This window comes from Brassica napus, chromosome C2 (genome assembly GCF_020379485.1).
Source record: "Brassica napus cultivar Da-Ae chromosome C2, Da-Ae, whole genome shotgun sequence".
In the NCBI taxonomy this organism is placed as follows: Eukaryota; Viridiplantae; Streptophyta; class Magnoliopsida; order Brassicales; family Brassicaceae; genus Brassica; species Brassica napus.
In genome coordinates, this window is record NC_063445.1 from 3,482,077 (window position 1) to 3,499,748 (window position 17,672).

The 17,672-nt window shown below is 38.0% G+C and overlaps 4 protein-coding genes and 1 non-coding gene across 6 annotated transcripts; 3 read left to right on the plus strand and 2 right to left on the minus strand.

Annotated features, from left to right (window-relative positions):
* Positions 1-2,515: 2,515 nt before the first annotated feature.
* TRNAP-UGG lies at positions 2,516-2,587 on the plus strand. Its single transcript has one exon. It is a non-coding gene; the product is annotated as a tRNA-Pro (tRNA).
* Positions 2,588-2,693: 106 nt separating this feature from the next.
* On the minus strand, positions 2,694-5,011 carry BNAC02G08320D. Its single transcript, XM_013828073.3, has 8 exons — positions 4,811-5,011; positions 4,424-4,741; positions 4,081-4,198; positions 3,658-3,973; positions 3,510-3,582; positions 3,315-3,405; positions 3,150-3,229; positions 2,694-3,058 (listed from the first exon to the last, which is right to left on the minus strand). Exons 1-8 carry the CDS (start codon positions 4,835-4,837, stop codon positions 2,924-2,926), a joined length of 1,158 nt encoding a protein of 385 aa, XP_013683527.2. The 5' UTR covers positions 4,838-5,011; the 3' UTR covers positions 2,694-2,923.
* A 495-nt stretch (positions 5,012-5,506) lies between these two features.
* Positions 5,507-6,206, minus strand: LOC106388091 (50S ribosomal protein L33-like). The gene is made up of 2 exons (XM_013828077.3): positions 6,142-6,206; positions 5,507-5,906 (listed from the first exon to the last, which is right to left on the minus strand). Exon 2 carries the CDS (start codon positions 5,897-5,899, stop codon positions 5,723-5,725), a length of 177 nt encoding a protein of 58 aa, XP_013683531.1. The 5' UTR covers positions 5,900-5,906; positions 6,142-6,206; the 3' UTR covers positions 5,507-5,722.
* A 74-nt stretch (positions 6,207-6,280) lies between these two features.
* Positions 6,281-7,587, plus strand: LOC106388089 (NADH dehydrogenase [ubiquinone] 1 alpha subcomplex subunit 8-B). Of its 2 annotated transcripts, none has more exons than XM_013828076.3 (3): positions 6,281-6,382; positions 6,528-6,735; positions 7,367-7,587. In XM_013828076.3, exons 2-3 carry the CDS (start codon positions 6,548-6,550, stop codon positions 7,497-7,499), a joined length of 321 nt encoding a protein of 106 aa, XP_013683530.1. In that variant the 5' UTR covers positions 6,281-6,382; positions 6,528-6,547; the 3' UTR covers positions 7,500-7,587. The 2 variants fall into 2 exon arrangements, with proteins under 2 accessions (XP_013683530.1, XP_048602414.1); XM_048746457.1 differs by having other exon boundaries at positions 6,287-6,383; positions 6,523-6,735.
* Positions 7,588-8,598: 1,011 nt separating this feature from the next.
* LOC106388092 (chaperonin 60 subunit alpha 2, chloroplastic) lies at positions 8,599-11,561 on the plus strand. Its single transcript, XM_048746449.1, has 9 exons — positions 8,599-8,788; positions 8,870-9,014; positions 9,225-9,346; positions 9,458-9,665; positions 9,762-9,907; positions 9,977-10,283; positions 10,351-10,601; positions 10,710-10,913; positions 10,992-11,561. Exons 1-9 carry the CDS (start codon positions 8,741-8,743, stop codon positions 11,280-11,282), a joined length of 1,722 nt encoding a protein of 573 aa, XP_048602406.1. The 5' UTR covers positions 8,599-8,740; the 3' UTR covers positions 11,283-11,561.
* Positions 11,562-17,672: the final 6,111 nt, after the last annotated feature.

Genomic DNA, 17,672 nt, shown 5'->3' on the forward strand with positions numbered 1-17,672 from the left:
GAATACTCTTTTTCAATCAAATTATAAACACTTTCAATATTCAAATAAAACCAATTACGATAGAAAAATCACTTTATTTATGTTTGTGTTATCCATTGTTTTATCAAGTTAACCAACTTTTAGTTATCTAGAATAGATATAGTACAATTATCTATGACCATATATGACCAAGGTAGTATGGATACACAACCTTCACTTAAATGTTTAATGAAGATAATATTCCAAAGAACTTCAGTTTCTTCGAAATTGTCAGAAAAATCATAATGTGTATAATAGATGATTTAGTAATCTTTGAAAAGATATATCTAACAGCGGGCCTGACTTTCCATTTTATATCATGTCCTGTGTGACTGACTCAATTATCTTTGTTGTGGATATGAAACATGTCTCACATTATGTTCTTGCATTCCAGTTAACCGGAGAAAGATATGGAGTTCTTAGAGGTTGTGTTGAGCTAGAATCAATTGCATTTTCCCACAACTTGTTTTGACATGATAAGTAATTGTTCTTGTGAGTGTTGATAACAAACACCTATGCAAAAGAAAATTAGAGAAATTGAATAAATATTATGTTACTATATTTTCTATCAAATTATGAATATTTTCAAGATTCAAATAAAACCATGTGCTATAAATAATTCACGTTCATTGTCCTAATCGCAGGTGATGGAGGATACTGCTACTACCTTAAGAAGCTTACAATGTCATACCACAAAACGTTCCTGTTCCACAGTTCGGACCGGAATACTAATAAGATACTGTCAAGGAAAAAATGTGCTACAACATTGTGCGGTTACACAGCTTTCCTTGAATGAAAGCATACTCGTGTGGGTAACTTTTATTTGGTCAATTTTATGTACCATCCTTAGTTGTATGATGGGATTTATGCGATGGAGATATTATTAATAATCAATACTGAACATATCTGGTTATCGAAACTAAAAGTGTTAAAAAAAATAAATAAATAATTCACGTTATTACATTTTTGTTATCCATTTGTTTTTAAGAGTAAAAACCAAAATTTTGTTACCTTATGCAGATATAGTACAATTATGTATGACCATTAATCTATGATCGAGTTAGTATGACTACACAATCTCATATTATTGAATTTTGAATATTTTAAAAACTTTTGTTTCTTAAGAATTATCAAGAAATTTGCAGTGTATATAATAGATTACTTTAGTGATTTTTAAAAAGATTCATCCAATATTGGGCATGGATTTCATCTAACATCATTGCATTCATCTAATATCATTGCATTTGTGTTTGACATCAATTGTCTTTGTTGTGGACATGAATCATGTTTAAATCTTCATACCCAAATGACATACTTTAAAATTTGAAAAAATAAGTTAAGCTTGTTCATGATCATTAGTCCATTTATGAGATATTTTTATCGCCAAAATGAATTGAGAATACAGCTTCTTACTGTAGTCAAAAAGGGAATATGACATCTTACCTCATGGATTCCATTTTATATGAAATAAAAATTAATGAACCTGAAATAGGTTAAAGCTAGACATTATCGACAGCTTCAAACAAATCATCATCATTCTAAAGTCCTTTTTCTGTAACTAAATTGATGAAGCAAACGGGGAAGAATCTGAATGAATACTTAGGGGGGTGTATTGAATTTGACATTTGAAGTAATTTGATTTTTAATGAGTTTGTAGATGATTGCAGGAGAATTAGAGAATTTGGTGTGATTTTTGTTAAAACACTCTAGAATCTCATCTAAAACAGTGAGATTTGGATTTTTATTTTTATAACTAAAGAACTCCCCTCAAACACTCTAGAAACAATTAAAATACTCTAAAATCTTCAACTTAAATTTTGTTCAATAACAGTGGATTTCAGAGTGTTTTATGAAATGACAAGTTCAATAACACTAGATTTTAAAGTGTTTTTTAAAATCCGTGTTTGAATAACAGTGGATTTGTCATTTTAATACAAATCACTTGAAAATCTTAGTTGAATACACCCCCCTAGTGATTCGATAGTGCTCTTCCGGTACATTCTAAGTCTTCAAGGAAAAAGTGGAAATAAGCATCAATGTGAGGAAAATGATCCTAAAATGTGAGCTAGGAATCTCACATAAAGTTTCTCCATTTTGGTTAACTGGAGAAAGAAAGGAAATTCTTAGGGCTATATGTTAAGCTAGATATAGCTGCATTGTCCCGTAACTTGGGCGGAAATTTGTCTAATTCTGGTAGGGAGGTTTGGTTTTTCTTTCCTAGTTAGTAGAAATAGACTTTGCAATTTGTGCAATGTGTAGCTTTCTGTTTTGGGTTAAGAAGTTAACTTGCATGATAATAAGTCTTTACCCTCGGTTCAAGTTTACCAGAGACTGTGGAATCAATTAGGTGAACCTTTTCGCTTAATTGTGCTTCTTGCTTTATCTTTATTTTCACTTTTGTAATATTAGCATCACCATGAAGCTGTCTTGGTTTGTTGTTTTCCGTTTGAGGTTAGTTAAAGTATAGAAATGAAGTAATGTTAAATCCACCAACCAAGGGCGTTTGGTCTAGTGGTATGATTCTCGCTTTGGGTGCGAGAGGTCCCGAGTTCGATTCTCGGAACGCCCCTTTTTACACTGTCCATAAAGGACGTTACTTTTTAACGAAGTCTGAATAAAAAGATAACAACTACATGTCATAAATTTGCAAAATACTTTTAAGCCTAGAGACTCCATTTCACAAAGAAGTTACTGATCTCATTCATAACAGCTCTTTCAGTTGATGTATCTTCACACTTTTTCATTGTAGTCCCACAAAACTCATATTGCTTCGTACAAAGAACCCATATACATCTACAGATCTTTTACTGTTTCAGGTGAATCTTTCTATCCAGCAATATACACTTTCATATACGAGCTTTCAAGGGAGAACAAAAGGAACTACAAAAAAGGGAAGAGACTTTCTTTATACTAAGTTCCGGTTCTGTGGAACTCGCACAAGCCGAGAAGCATAGCAAACGTACAGCTGGTTTAAGCACATTGCCATCCCGAAACCAAGAATCCCCGCAAAAAGCATTGAGTAGACAACCGGAATACCAAACTGAAACAAAAGATCTTTACCATGAGAATGTGTTTTCAATGTATGACTGAGATTAAATGTTCTAAGTAGTTCAAAGCTTATATTTACTTACTGTAACATATAACAGATGAACAAGCAAGGCCACTAGTGCAAACTCAAGAGCTGCGTATGTCCACATGTATTCTCTAATAGCTACAAGTTTGGGATAAGATAATAAAAGTTAACAAATTTACATGATTTGTGTCAGGATGGATTAAAAAAGGGAGCAGTCTTATACCGAGGACGACGGCAAATGTTGAGGCTAAGAGAGCTAAGGTGAATGAAAATGGCGCTGCCACAAAGATGGCCTGTGATTTCAAGTCACGAATCTACAGAACATAGAAGAATCCATGTCATATTATGTAATGAAAGATAAAATCTTTATGATGAAATACCACAAAAGTTAGTCTGTGTTGAAGAAAACAAGCATTACCAGTAAATGTTCAAGGAAGAAGAAGTAGCAGACTGTGCTGATGAGTACAAGCACTACAAACTCTTGCCCCACACTGCAACATTTATCATCAACTGTTAGTGTTTCTGAAAAGGATAAGACCCTTTTTGGAGTGAGTTCTGAATATTACCTAATGCTTTGTGGCTGAGGATTCTGCTGAGTGAGTTCTCGTCTAGTGGTAAGCTGATTGATTGTTGGGACACGAAGCAGAATCACCGGCAAGTTTCTGACTTCTTGTCTGCAAACGTCGCAGATTCGGGTTCCCTTTGTACTAAACCACTTAATGGCACAGTGCTCATGGACGAGCCTGAGGTCACCTTTGCAGCTGCATTCCATTTTCAGCGTGTTGCCTTCCTCGCAGACGTCAAGACAAATCCTGCACACCGCTTCTTCTTCAGGGATCTCTTCTTCAGTTTCTTCCGCAGTAACCGGAGTGATTTCATCTCCTAATGAAGAAGGCACACATGAATCAATCTATTCCTCATATCAACATTCAACACTCTTCATCCCCATGAATCCAGCAAAAGAAAAACAAATGAAAATTAGTACATACCACTACCACTTGCTTCATTGGAAACATGTTTGTTTGTATTGTCAAAAGAGACAGCTCGTACAATGACTTTGTTTCTCCCAGGCATGGACAATGATCTTGAAACTGATGCACCATCCCTCTGCAACAAAAAACAAACTCCAACATTTTAACCTTGACATAAAGAAAAAATCAAAACTTTCTAGCAGGGCTGAATCTGAGCACAGCTCCAAAAAACATTGATCTTGGCTCCAAATTTTTTGGAAGTCCTTTTACATAGAAATAGACCCCCAAATTGTTTTAAAAAATATTTATAGAAATCTCAGATCCAGCCATCTTTCTGCACACTATAAACTTCTCTACTTACATTAGATGTAGATTGGTCAGTATGCACAACAGGAGGTGTAGATGTAGCCAGAGACAACTTATTAGCAGCATTTGCAGAAGAAGGAAGTGACAAGCATCTTTTCCAATAAGGCAAAGAAGCAACGGAGCTATTAGGCTTTTCAGAGGTTTCTGACACAGTTGGACTAAGTAGCAATCTCTTCTCGTAGTTTGGTAGAGAAGCTTTCCTTTTCAGACTCAGGTTCCTCAAGATTCCTATAGGCATAGGGTTGGGGAGTTTGTGGATTGAAGCATCCGATTGGGTTTTATTTGGTTGAGATCTGGTGACATCTTCTTTAACCTGATAAAATTCAAATCTTTATATACACCCAGATCGTTTTTTAGTGAGTAACCAAGATTTAGAGTTTACCCGAGAAGAAGGAGAAGAATCTTGCATCGTAATCGTCGAGCTGATCAAAACTCAAGAACCAAAGTGATTCAATCTGTTTAAGCCGACAGATAGATTCCTTAGCCAGCCAGAGACGCAATCTATAAAGGTTGGAAAGTCTTGTCCTTTTTTCTCTCTTTTTGTTTTTTTCTCTCTGGTAGTTAATTAATTAAAAAAAAAGGCTAAATGACTAAAGTGATGACTGAAAGGACTTTACTTATGCGTGTGTTTCACGGAAGATACCATCTCCAAATTTTCCCCTTCTTAGAGTTTTTTTGATTTAATGTTATACGCTTCTCTTCTGTGTGCTTCTATGTTCTCCAACTCCTATCCAGAGATGTTGCCACTTGCCAGTCAATCTTGAGACATACTCGAACCTAAAACACCTCACCTTGGTGAAGATTTGCCTACAACTTTGTATTTTCAACACAGATTGGCAGGTATTGGTTCATGATTTTCTGGTAACAGAGGGGAGAAGTTGACTCTTGACTGTACCGCCCTGGAGATAAAGCAACCCGAACTGGAACTTGTTTAGATATTTTCTAGTGAACTCAACAACACTCAAGAAGATTATTCTATGTTTGAATCAGTTTTGTCTTAAAAAAAAAAACACTGAGCCTAGTCTCCTGAATCATCTCGGAGAATCTCCAAGGTGCTCTAGGTTTTGTAGACCCTGAGTAATGTAAATGTAAACTACGATCAAAGGTAGACACCATCAAAGAGACACACTATCTTTATGCATCCTCAAAACTGGAACTTGCAGAGTCTAAACCCCAAGTTAGCTTGAGAACTTATTTGATTGATAAGTGTAAACTACTCAGAGAGATTTATTATGGGGCTCTTCGAAAGCAATGAAACACACACAACAGAAAGAAACAAGAAGCGAGTTTTGAATCACTTCATCTTCTGCTCAGTGAAGAGGACATGGCGGTTGACACGAGGATCGTACTTGCGGAACTCAAGCTTCTCAAGAAGACCCTTGCTACTCTTCCTCTTCACATAGAAGAACCCAGTTCCAGCAGCTGAGACCAGACGGATGAACATGAACGTCTTCTTCCTCTTGTCCCCCATTTTCTCACTTCAATACACACTTAACCACAGAAACATCACTAAAAGCTCAACAAATCTCAATTCAATATTTGCATCATCATGCGACCTAGAAATCTAAAGAGCAGAGTACAATCACGAACCTTTTACTAAACTATCCATACATTTTCATAGATTTTCGAAGCAGATCAATAAAATTGAGCAGGAGATTTCAAAGATAGCAACAACAAATTATCAAACACAGAGGTGGAGCAGTAGAAACTTACCTATGACAGACGGTTACGAGACGGCGGCGATACGACGGCTGAGAGGAATCGGGAGTGAGAAGAAGAAGCTACGAAACAGATGATAATAAAACAAAAAGGCTTTATAAAGTTATTCAGCCCATTTAAATATTATTAGGCCCAGTGTGGCCCATCTTCTCCAGCAGCTCTCACCTGGTGGCTGTTCTCTCTCTCTCTCTCTCTGTTCAGCGGAGAAGAAGATCCAAATCGATCCGTTGAAAAGGTACGGTGACGATTGTTCGTTGTCTTCTCCTGACTTGGTTGTGGTGTAGCTTCTTTGAGTTTTTGATTTTTCCTTTTGCTTACTGTTCCTGTTTGCGATTACATTGGATTTAACATTTGACTTTATCTTCTCTGTTTCGACTCAGGGATATCGAGTTTGTGAGCTATGTCGAGTGCTGTGGACGCGACGGGGAACCCGATCCCTACTTCTGCGGTATTGACTGCGTCGGCGAAGCACATAGGTCTAAGATGTATGCCGGAGAACGTTGCGTTTCTCAAATGCAAGAAGAACGATCCAAACCCTGAGAAATGTCTCGACAAGGGTCGTGACGTCACTCGCTGTGTCCTTGGCTTGTACGTATCTTCAAAATCTCTTTGAAAGCTTAGTATGCGTTTAGGATGATGCCTTTGGATGACGTTAGTGATGAATATCAACTGACCGAAAGTATATGAATATAGCCGTGCCAATGTGTGCCATGAGATCATAAGAAACTACAGAAGAAAATGTAGTTAAAGGTTCGCCTAGATAAGATATCAAATCTTCTTTCATAGAGGCCCAAGGTAGTGTTGAACATGATAAATTAACTAGTAAAAATGTTGTTTAGCGTCTAAAAAGAGCTATACCTTTGCTAACCATTTTCAGCATTATGATACCTTTGAATTTGGCTCACGCCAAGTAATAAAGTATAACCATCTGTTCAAATAGTATAGACTGATTCATACCATGCTTTTCTGCTCACAACTTCTCATTGTTTTTTTCCTTAACTAAGAAACCAGATGATACCATTTTAATGTTGGTATAAGACTTAGTTTTGATGTTGTTGAAAGAAGATCAATCAACAAGACATTGAACCTATCAGCCATACTGTGATTCATTATATCGTGTTTCTGCATCATTCTGGCCGTAGATAAATGCTGGCGGTCAGGTCCACATTTATACATTTATAAAGCATAAGTTTTGTTGACGGACTGATAATTGTTGCAGGCTGAAGGATCTTCACCAGAAATGCCAAAAGGAGATGGATGACTACGTTGGGTGTATGTATTACTACACAAACGAGTTTGATCTCTGTAGGAAAGAGCAAGAAGCCTTCGAGAAAGTGTGCCCCCTCAAATGAGAATCACAAGTTACTGTCATCTTTTAATTTGTATTCTTCTAATAAAGTGAAACGTTCATTTTTTTTTTGAATGAGCTTTACCCTCTCACCTCTTGTTCTTGTCATCCCATTTTTTCCACTCAGAGACGGCCAAATGACTCCGTTTTCACTGTCTGATGTTTCATCACTCAGTTTTATCCAGGCTCCAGAGGCTACGGTTATCATTATATGGGCCGATAGATTATATGGGCTTAATATACATTATTAGACTTTTAAAAGTAGAAGCAAACAAGCCCACAAGAGACTTTAAACTAGGGCTAGGCAAATAAACCGAACCCGAAAATCCGAACCGAATCCGATCCGATAAAAATAAATCCGAACCCGACGTAAATACCGAATGGATCTTGTTTTGTGGTATTTCGGGTTATGGGTATTATCCGAACCGAACCCGAATCTAAATGGATATCCGATAGAACCCGAAACATTCAAAACCTCGAAAAGATCTTGTACCAAACATGATCTCAATTCCTAATATGTATCCAAAATACACTAAGAAATATTGAAAATCTAAAATACTTATCTATTACATGAAGGTTGAAGATAGCCGTTGAATCTTGAAGTATTTAGATTTAGATTTTGTTTTCGTTAAACAATGTTTCTCATTTCATGAGAACTTGGTTTTCGTTTTATGTTTTTATTTATTTGGTTTTCTTTTTATCAGTAAATATGTTTACTTTTCGTTTGATTTTGAATGATCACGGTTGATGTTGCTTATTTTTTGAATCGATTTTACTTAAGTTTTGGTTACAAAATAGGTACAAATCAGGTATTTTAAAACTGAAGAACCGATTTTACTCATGTTTTGGTTATAAAATAGGTAAAAATCAGGTACTTTAAAACCGAAAAACCGATTGGGACCCGAACCCGAAAGTATATTGGGTTGTACCGGTTCTTTGAAGATTTACTAACCCCGACCCGAACCCGATAGAACCCAAACCGGCCCCGAACCGAACTTTCATATAATCCGAATGGAGCTGATTTTGATAAACCCGAAAAATCAAAACCCGATTGGATAAAACCGAAACCCGATTGGGACCCCGAATGCCATGCCTACTTTAAACAGAAAAGTAGTTGACTCGTCCCTTGACTCGTCCGGGTCATCAAACTTCCAAAACTCGCTCACCTCTACAGAAACATCAATTAAAACCCTGGGCAAAACCTCCCTCCCTCTCTTCTTTACCATATAAACCGGAGAACCCGAAATGTTCGCCGTTTCACCGTCGTACTTTTCGCCGTCATCAATCTCTCCGGTGAGTTCTTCTTCTTCTTCTTCCTCTCACTCCATTTTATTTCCCGAGATTCTTCTTATTATAAACTTCTCTCTCTCTCAGGGGAAAAAACCTCAATTGCCGAGGAAACTCTTGGTGGTGAGGGCAGGAGGTAAGAGGATACTGTACGGTAAAGACAGCAGAGAAGCTCTTCAAGCCGGCATCGATAAACTAGCTGATGCCGTTTCCGTCACCTTGGGCCCTAGAGGTGAGACATGATTCTCTGCGATTCTTACCCCTCTAAGAACATAGCAAACAGATAAAATCGAGGTTTGAGATTTGAAATTATCTTCCTGAAGTTGGTTAAACCGGAATTTTGAATTGGTTTAAGTTGAATTTGAATTGGATTATGAGGTTATCAAGCCTGCTTAGAGACGTCTTTAACTGATAATGAAATTTTTTTTTTTTTGAAACGCAGGGCGTAATGTAGTGTTGGCTGAATCAGATACAATCAAAGTGATTAACGACGGTGTCACCATTGCTAAATCCATTGAGCTACCTGACACGATCGAGAACGCTGGGGCAACACTTATCCAAGAGGTTATATACATTCATGGTGGATTAATGATTACCTTCTCTTTGTTAGTTTCGAGCTTGGAAGATGCATAAGAATGATTACACTGAGACTGGTTAGCCTCTATGTTTTTGTAGGTTGCGATTAAAATGAACGAATCAGCGGGTGATGGGACGACCACTGCAATCATTTTGGCTAGAGAGATGATCAAAGCTGGCTCTTTGGCTATTGCTTTTGGGGCTAACGCTGTTTCCGTGAAGAACGGGATGAACAAGACTGTTAAAGAGTTGGTCAGGGTGTTGCAGATGAAAAGTGTTCCTGTCAAAGGGAAGAGCGATGTTAAAGGTTACTTACTACTTATTAGTTACTACCACATCTAAGTTTTTATCCACCTCTTGTTATAGTCTGAAATAATTTATTAGGGATTTTTGTGTTCTGTAGCGGTTGCTTCAATCTCTGCTGGCAACGATGAATTTGTGGGGGATTTGATTGCTGAAACTGTGGAGAAGATTGGCCCTGATGGCGTCATCTCCATTGAAACATCTTCCACTTCAGAAACGTCTGTTATAGTCGAGGAAGGCATGAAGGTTAGTTTTAAAAGCTTCACAATAACATTGAGTTTCTGCGATTAATGAGGAGTGTTTTCTTTTGTACAGTTTGACAAGGGCTACATGTCGCCTCATTTCATCACAAACCAGGAGAAATCTACAGTGGAATTCGATAAAGCTAAAATCCTTGTGACGGATCAGAAAATCACTTCAGCCAAAGAACTAGTTCCTTTACTGGAGAAGACTTCGCAACTCAGTGTTCCGCTTCTTATAATCGCAGAAGATATCTCTGCGGAAGTGCTCGAGATACTGGTGGTGAATAAGAAGCAAGGTCTGATCAACGTTGCTGTTGTTAAATGTCCTGGAATGTTGGATGGGAAAAAGGCTTTGCTACAAGACATTGCACTCATGACAGGTTTATTCCTCTCGCTCATTTGTACTTTCAATGTTCAGATTCTAACATGAGAAATGATGTAAAACAGGAGCTGATTATCTTGCCGGAGATCTAGGCATGAGTCTAATGGGCGCAACTTCAGATCAGCTGGGTGTTGCTAGGAAAGTAACAGTCACGGCTAACTCAACAACTATAGTCGCAGACCCTTCAACTAAACCGGAGATTCGGGCGAGAATCGCTCAGATGAAGAAGGATCTAGCTGAGACAGATAATTCATATATGACAGGAAAAATTGCAGAGAGAATAGCTAAGCTCTCCGGAGGTGTGGCTGTAATAAAGGTCCGGTTTTACAATAACCCTTCTTTGCTTATAATATGCAGACACAACGTGATATTTCTTTTTTTTAGGCCTCTTTAAAAGCATCAGCTTAACTTGGTGTTGATTCAGGTGGGAGGTCACACTGAAACAGAACTTGAGGACAGGAAACTTAGAATAGAAGACGCGAAGAACGCTACGTTTGCAGCCATGAGAGAAGGTATAGTACCTGGTGGTGGTGCGACGTATATCCATCTTTTAGATGAGATCCCTAGAATCAAGAAGAATCTAATGGAAGATTTATTCGAACAAATAGGTGCAGATATAGTAGCAACGGTATGAAACCTGTTTTTTTTTAACCTTCCCGAAAGACCCTTCAGAAGTTATAATCACTCTGTGTGTGTGTTTTTGCAGGCGCTCACGGCACCTGCAATGGTCATAGCAACCAACGCTGGTGTTGATGGATCAGTTGTGGTAGAGAAAACGAGAGAACTCGAGTGGAGAAGCGGTTACAACGCAATGTCTGGGAGATATGAGGATCTTATTAACGCTGGAATTGCAGATCCTTGCAAGGTTTCAAGATTCGCTCTTCAAAACGCGGTTTCTGTTGCCGGTATTGTTCTCACGACTCAAGCGGTGCTAGTGGAGAAGATCAAGCAGCCTAAACCTGCGGTTCCTGAAGTTCCTGGCATACCCACTTCATAACCAAGCAGAAAAAACAAACGCGTTCACCAGATTTTGTCTGAATCCAAACCTTTGCTCACAAAATGGTGTTTGGTCTTGTCGTCATTAGTAAAACCTCAGAATCTGTGATGCATTGGTACGTGCACAGGGTGAAAAAAAGAAAAGATTATTGTAATCACTGTTGCTTATTGTTAGCCTCAATTATCCGACAAAGCAACAGGAGATGTGCCTTGTAATCCAAGATTAATCCTAGATACTAATATACAGCTTTATATTATTATTTTGTGTTTATCAGCGTGATATCATTCGTTTATATAATTTTCAATTTCTGAAACTAAATATTAATTAAACTCCTAGCACAAGATCTTATCATGTGACTGGTTCATATCCAAGTTAATTTAGTTAAATATGACAAGGTGTGATCTAATTAATTTTAGTATGATGATAATATGTGTTAATTGTCAAAAAAACAAGGTGTGATCTTAATACTAGTGTCCTCAAAACAAGAGAGCTGCAAAGAAATAGGTCTTATATATATGAGTCCATCTTTGTAGAATCTATCAAAACCATAGTGACCTTTGAGTTTTGAAAATAACTTCGAAAATATAGATTGATGGATTATCGTTGCACACGTCCAGCATGAGGTAAACAAGATTAACTTGTTACAGAGAGTGGCCCTTATTCATGATGTCGTCTAGTCCTGGGCATATAAACCGGATCCGGAAAACCCGATCCGACCCGACCCGAAAAACCCGACTCAGATCGGTTTCGGTTTCGTGTAATAATCCGTTCGGTTTCTATTCTTATGAGATTCGGATTACGGTTCGGATCGGGTAAAAACCCGGACCCGTTCGGTTTACCCGAAAACCCTATAGAACAAAGCATCATTAATGTCCCGTGTCCGCATGTCTCTCGGAGTCTCAGTACTCGAAGTTTTCTCATCTCTCTCTTAAGTCTCAACAAAAAGAAACCCTAAAGTTCTCCCCTAGACGACGATTGCGATTTCGAATGCTCTCGATTAGTGAAGGCGTGGAGGATTTAATTGGAAAACTGGAATCCATTAAAGATGTTGTCGCTTCTGTTTCACTATTTTATAGAGGAAGTTCATCTCCCTCTCAGACTCAAGCATATCCTCTCTCAGCTTCTTCAAGGAATCAATCGAAGGTATGAAAAATGAATCATATAACTGAAGTTCTAGCTTCTCTAATTTCTTTTCTGTAATCTGTCTAATACATAGTCTTAGTCTTAGATAAAGCTATAGTTATGTGTCTTTGAACTTAAGATTTTGTCTTTGTGCTAATCTTGGTTTAGTTTTGCTTTTGCAGATGGATTCTTCCTCACCTCGAAATGAAGTTAACAAAGATGATTCAGAAGATGATGAAACTTAGGAAAACGAAGAGGAGTTTTTGACACCTCCTACTACCGCAAATAGAAACAAAAGGAAGAACAAGTCAGCTACAAGTCAGAAGAAGAAGAAGAATACAAGTACAAGGTCAAAAGTTTGGAATCATTACACAAGATTTAAGGAGAATAAGAACAAATGCACCTGCAACTACTGTGGTAGAGTTATGTGTTGTGCAACGTCCAATGGCACTACCTGTCTGAAGAAACATCTTGGAATCTACAAAGAACACCAGGCATGGTTACAAACCCAGACTCAGACTCAGCATACACTTAATGCCGAAAGTGAAGATGATGGTGGTCAGTTGAAGCTTGCAAGGGTTTCTAACGAAGTTGTAAGGGAGGCTACTAACGAGATGCTCGCCATAGCTGAGTTGCCACTATCATTTGTTGATGGTTTAGGATGGAGGCACTTCTGCAACAAGGTTAACCTACCTAAGCCACATTCACGCAGAACAGCAACAAGGGACATTGTAGAATTGTATGCAAGGAGGAAATCAGCTTTGATGCAGCTGATCAGTGGCAACAAGCAAAGGGTTTCTTTAACAACAGACATTTGGGTTGCACCTAGTACATCAGCTAGCTACATGGTCATCACAGCACATTTCATTGATGCGAGCTAGAAGCTTAGGAAATTCATCATTGGTTTTAAGCATGTAGCGGATCATAAAGGGGCAACAATATGTTCTGTCTTGATTGAGTGTATGGCTGAATGAGAGATAACGAAGGTGTTTACTATAACAGTAGACAATGCCACTGCGAACACTAATGCTCTGAAGCTGTTTAGGGATGCATTCAACGCTTTAGGACCTGAGTTCTTAGTATTGGGAGGTGAGTGTCTGCATTTACGTTGTTCTGCTCACATCATTAACCTGGTTGTGCGAGATGGTTTGCTAGAGGTGGATGCGAGTGTGTGTGCAATTAGGAATGCCATACAGTATATCAGAGCTTTTTCTAAGAGAGTTGATGCATTTGATCAGAAGGTTGAGTCAGCAAGGATGACAAGAGGTAGCTTGTCTTTGGATTGCAAGACACGATGGAATTCAACCTATCTTATGTTATCAAGAGCTTTGAAGTTTAGGGCAGCGTTTGATAGAATGGAAGTTGAGGACAAGCTGTACAATGATCACTTTCAAGAGATTGTGGATGGCAAGAAGAGAGTTGGACCACCGACTTCAGAGGATTGGGATAAAGTGGAAATCTTGGTGAAGTTCCTGGTAATATTCTATAACTCTACTTTAGTTGTCTCTGCTTCTAACCCGCCTAGTTCCTATAAGTGCTACAATGAGATTGTTACCATAGAATGGAATCCGATTACATTGGGTACTAGTACGGATGAGAAGCTTAGGACAAAGGCTTTGGTTATGAGAGCAAAGTTTAATAAGTATTGGGATGGTCTCAAAGACATTAATAGGCTGTTGATTGTTGCAAGTGTCTTTGACCCGAGGAACAAGATGAAATTTGCTGGTCTTTGCTTTGAAAAGCTTTATGGGAAAGATAGTCCACAGAGTAAGGTGCTCAACGACTCAGTCATTGATGTTATGGAAAGACTCTTTGATGAGTGAGCATCAAATACAGCTCCGATATTTGGTTCATTGTCTCAGTCTCAGAGTCATAGTGGTCAAGAGTCACAAGATGGGGTTACGACTGATTCTTTCGAAAATGAGTATGGATATGAAAGGATGGATTCTCTGTACAAGGAGATGGTGAACGAGTTGGGATTTCAGGATTCAAGCACTGAGTTGGAGCTGTACTTGAAGGAGAAGGTAGAAAATCCTAAACCCAATCCTCTAGGAATTCCGTTTGATGTTTTAGGTTGGTGGAGGAACAACAGTTCAAAGTACCCGATCTTAGCTGCCATAGCTAAAGATGTTCTAGCTATGCAAGTCTCTTCAGTTGCATCAGAGTATGCCTTCAGCACTAGTAATCGAATCCTTGATCCATCCAGAAGTTGCTTGACCCACTACATGATTGAGGTCCTCATGTGCACAGAACAATGGCTTACGTGTGAGATTCGGATCAATGAAAAAACTGTGGTGTCTCATCAGCAACTGGTTGCTGAAATTGAATTACAAGATGAACTTCAAAAAGGTACGTTCTTAATCTTCTCTTTTTCATTTTGAGCACTTTTCAATTCAGCTTTTAATCTTCTCTTTTTCATTTTACCTAGAGTTCGAGCCTCAGCTGCACTTCCAAACCTGAGACTAAGAATGTTTCATGCAAATCATGTTCTAAACATGGTACATGTTCTTATTTAGTTATTTATTAGGCTGAAAATATATCATGTAAATAATTTTGCTATTTGAATCATGTTTGCAATGCTTCTTGACGAGATCATGTCCTAATCATTTACTTTCTTTTGCAGGTTATCTTTGACGTTGATGCTTGGAATTGGAAAGAAGAACATGGTGGATTATCTCATTTGTTTCTGTTTTGAGGATTTGTTTCTGTTTCAAGAATGATTTTAGGATGTTTTTTTCTGTTTCAAGAATGATTTCAAGATGTTGTTTCTGTTTTAAGGATGTTTGGGTTTGTTTTAAACGCTTGAATTTATATTTCTTGTTATAATTTTGGTTTTTTCGGGTTAAAATCCGAACAGAACCCGATTTTTCGGGTTAAAAACCGAACCGTTCTTAATTCGGTTCTGTTTCGGATTCTGAAAAAAAATAAAAACTGAACCGGATCCGAAATTAACCGAACCGATCCGATCCAAAATTCAGTCGGTTCTTAATCGGATTACATTTGGTCTAACCCAAATAACCCGAAAACCGAATAACCCGACCCGACCTGAACCGAGAATCCGAATGCCCAGGACTAATGTCGTCATTTTCTCTTGGGCCCGGACTGGCCCTATCAAGAACTGAGCTAATCTCTCAATTTTTCAGCACATATTCTCGTACCACACCCACCCAATCACTAGACATGTATTATTGCTATACAGTAGTTATTAATAAGTGGAGGTACGTGTCGACATTCCTATGGTGTTTGACTTGGAACCAAGCCAAGTTCTACCATTATTCTTGGAGAAGAAAGAGAAAAAAAGAGAGCTCACGTCCCAAATAACACTGCTCCGACGTCGTTTTCGATAACGACTGATGAACCATCGGTTTCCTCAAACTCGCGTAGCTTGCACTCGACTTCTCTCTTTAAGTTTTTTTAAACTAATGTAACGCGTGCTTGTCACGCCCCAACACTCCTACCTGGCTCTAGGGATGTTAACAAGATTAATTAGGTCAGCCATGGATATTAATTTTAAAACACATATTTATGTTGGGTAAATACAAAAGAACAACGGTGTACCTAGGCCTGGGCAAAATAACCGGAACCGAAGAACCGAACCGGAACCGAACCGAAATACCCGAAACCGGAACCGGACTAATACCCTCAAATACCCGAACGGTTCCTATATTTTTATATCCGAAATAACCGAACCGAACCGGAACCGAACCGAGAACCGAACGGGTACCCGAATATATAAAAATATTAATTATATATACATATAACATCATTAAATATATATTTTAAATTTAAAATTCTATTAAAAGTATCTGAAAATCCTTGATGATAACTAAATTATTATAAAGTATCCAAACTACCCGAAAGTATCCGAAAGTATCCGGATAGTTTTATCCGAAATATCCAAAGTAATCCAAAATATCCAAAATTTTTATGTAAATCATCTTAATTATTTGATATTTTACCCTAAATAACCGATATTTTATCCAAATTATCCGAACTACCCGAACTATCCGAACCCGAACCGGATCCAAATGAGAACCGAACTTTTTTCGGATATTTTCCGGTTCCTACATTTACTATCCGAACCGAACCGAACCCGAAACTATCTGAACCGAACCGAACCGAAAATAGGTCAAGTACTAAATGAATCCTCTAACCCCTATCCGAACTACCCGAAACCCGAAATACCCGAACCGAACCGAACCGATACCCGAAATGCCCAGGCCTAGGTGTACCTATGATTTTTCAATTATATATATAGATTTTCACCATTTTAATTAAATTATATAAAAATATGCAAAAACGTTTTTTTTCGTCAGAACCAAAAAATGAATTTTTCTGCCAAAACCGTAAAATAAATTTTCTCACAGAAACCAAAAACGAGTTTTCCCGCCGAAACCAAAAAATCGAGTTTTTCTGCCAAAACCACAAAACCGAGTTTTTCCGCCAAAACCATAAAACCAAGTTTTCCGCCAAAACCGAGTTTTTCCGACAAAACCGCAAAACCGAATTTTCCCGCAAAAACCGCAAAACCGAGTTTTCCCGCCAAAACCGAAAAATCGAGTTTTTCCGCCAAAACCGAAAAACCGAGTTTTCCCGCCAAAACCGCTAAACCGAGTTTTTCCGCCAAAACCGCTAAACCGAGTTTTTCCGCCAAAACTGGAAAACCGAGTTTTCCCGCCAAAACTGCAAAAACGAGTTTTTTCCGCCAAAACCAGAAAGATTATTTTTCCCGCAAACCGCAAAAATCGAGTTTTCCAACCAAAACCACAAAAAAAAAATTACCGACCAAAAACCGCAAAAAGAAAATTTTCCGCTAAAACCACAAAAACAACTTAACAAGTTTTCTCTTTAAAACCATAAATGATTTTTCCTGTCAAAACGATGTTTACTGCTAAAACCGCAAAATGAGTTTTCCGGTTAAAATTGCAAAATATTTTTTTCCCGAAAAAGCGAGTTTTTCCGCCAAAATCGTAAACGAGTTTTTGCGCTAAAACAAGTTTTCTATAAAATTGCAAAATCTTGTTTATATATTAAAGCTCATATTAATGATATTAATATTTTACATGATCTTCAGAATAAATAAGATAATAGTTTGGGTACCCATGGATAAACCTATACCTTATTAGGTTATTGGGTTATTTTCTTGGTTTGGATTTCAACCTTGATTTTTCTGGGTTTTTACAGATTGTGTATAAACTAGATTGGTTTATTTGTAGGTTGGACCGGGCTGGACTGGATTATTTTACCCTAAGTTAACATCCGTCTCAC